Here is a 1,576-nt window from a genome sequence, read left to right as displayed (position 1 = left end):
TATATATATAAACAAAGACCAGTAAGAACATTTTGAAACATCAATGGTGACAAAAGTCAAACACAAAATGACCAAATATGCAATATTTATTTATCCACTGATGTATTTTACATAAACAATAATAAAAATAATAAAATGATTACAGCAGTTCAGGGGGGAAAACTACAGCACTACTTCTCAGTTATTTTAATAAAACAGCAAATGAAAAGTAAGCAGAAAACAAAGAAAATTAAATTCACACTAAATATTAAGCTTTAAATTTGTAGCTAAATAGTTTACTAATATAAATCTATTTAATGACTACATTACTGATTATAATGATCATTAACAGGAATTAGAAGCTCTGTATTAAAATGTGTTCTTTAATGTATTTGTTTCTGCCTGACTGTTCTTCTCTTCCTCTGTGTTTGGTCCTCCAGCTCCGCCTCTCTTTCTTCTTCTTTTGTTCAGGGTCCTCCAGGATTATTATTAATATTTAGTTATTAATTTTCTCTTCCCTTTTGTTATTTGTTCCTTTGGGGAGAAGCAAGTTTTATAATCCATTGTAATTCTTTTATTTATATTGTTCAAATTGTTATTTTTCCTTATGTATTAATGATACGTGTTTGAATGTTTTCATTTCAGTTGCTATTACACTTTTATAACATCTGATGTATACTAACACGATTAATTTGTTTAGAACGGGCTGGAGAACTGGAGTACATGCTATGTGCTAATGCTAATGTCTCCTGATTGTCGGGTTAAATAAACGGAGACCGCCTCTGAACCCAGACTTGATGTCCTATAAGGAAACTCAATAGAAAATAAACGTTGAATTATTTAACTAATTAGCCAAATATTTAGCTTCAAACTAAATATTTAGCTTCCTAGCTAAATCTTTAGCTCAGCTAAATGTCTACTTAGCATGCTAAATATTTGTAGATCAGCTACATATTTGTGTATGTAACATATTCAGTTAGAATATCTGCTGTGAAACAGTGAATGATGTTTACCAGGTTTCTGCTGTTGCTCTGTTAGCATCATTAGCATCATTAGCATCATTAGCCTGCTTGGGTTTGATGCGTCTCCTTTTTGTGTCTCTGTCCTCAGCTGGCCACCTGTCCCCTCTGTCCCATCAGGTCCAGCCGCCGCCGCCTCCTTTACACGGACTCCATGTTCATGCTGTCCAGAAGGCTGCAGGGCCCCAGGGGGTCGGAGGGGCCCGGGGCCCTGGGGGGCCGCCGCCTTCCTGCCCGCCTCCACCGGGTCGCCAGGTAACCCCAACTCTGCTTCCTGATGCCTTCTGATTGGCTCTCCTGCTGTTGACCTCTCAGCGAAATTCAGAGATTTTATCCTCATCAGGATTCTGGTTCTGATCCCAGAACCTCCCTGGATCCAGAGACAGGCCGACCGGAAAATATGGAATAAAAAAAGTAAACGGAAAAAATTATTTGAAATTTTAAAAATGTTTAAAACAACCAAAATGTTCAGAGCAACATTTCAGATACAGGTTTTAGTTTTTAGGTTCCAACATCAGAACCAGAACCAGAACCAGATTCTGGTTCTGGTTCTGGTTCTGGTTCTGGCTCTGGTCCTG

The 1,576-nt window shown here is 37.7% G+C and overlaps 1 protein-coding gene across 3 annotated transcripts in view; it reads left to right on the top strand.

Annotated features, from left to right (window-relative positions):
- The window catches only part of LOC107834467 (basic proline-rich protein-like), a 4,883-nt gene that overhangs the window by 877 nt on the left and 2,430 nt on the right, over positions 1–1,576 (top strand). Inside the window, exon 2 of one of the 3 annotated variants that reach the window (XM_016665917.1) lies at positions 1,090–1,253. In XM_016665917.1, the coding sequence (XP_016521403.1) occupies positions 1,090–1,253 (164 nt within the window). Of the gene's footprint in view, positions 1–824; positions 1,254–1,576 lie in introns of those variants that run through there. The other 2 variants (XM_016665918.1, XM_016665916.1) reach the window with 2 other exon arrangements.

The sequence above is a fragment of the Poecilia formosa genome, unplaced genomic scaffold (assembly GCF_000485575.1).
Source record: "Poecilia formosa unplaced genomic scaffold, Poecilia_formosa-5.1.2 Scaffold634, whole genome shotgun sequence".
Classification (NCBI taxonomy): Eukaryota; Metazoa; Chordata; class Actinopteri; order Cyprinodontiformes; family Poeciliidae; genus Poecilia; species Poecilia formosa.
The sequence above is the reverse complement of the archived record's forward strand: the minus strand, read 5'-3'. Positions and strand labels throughout refer to the sequence as shown.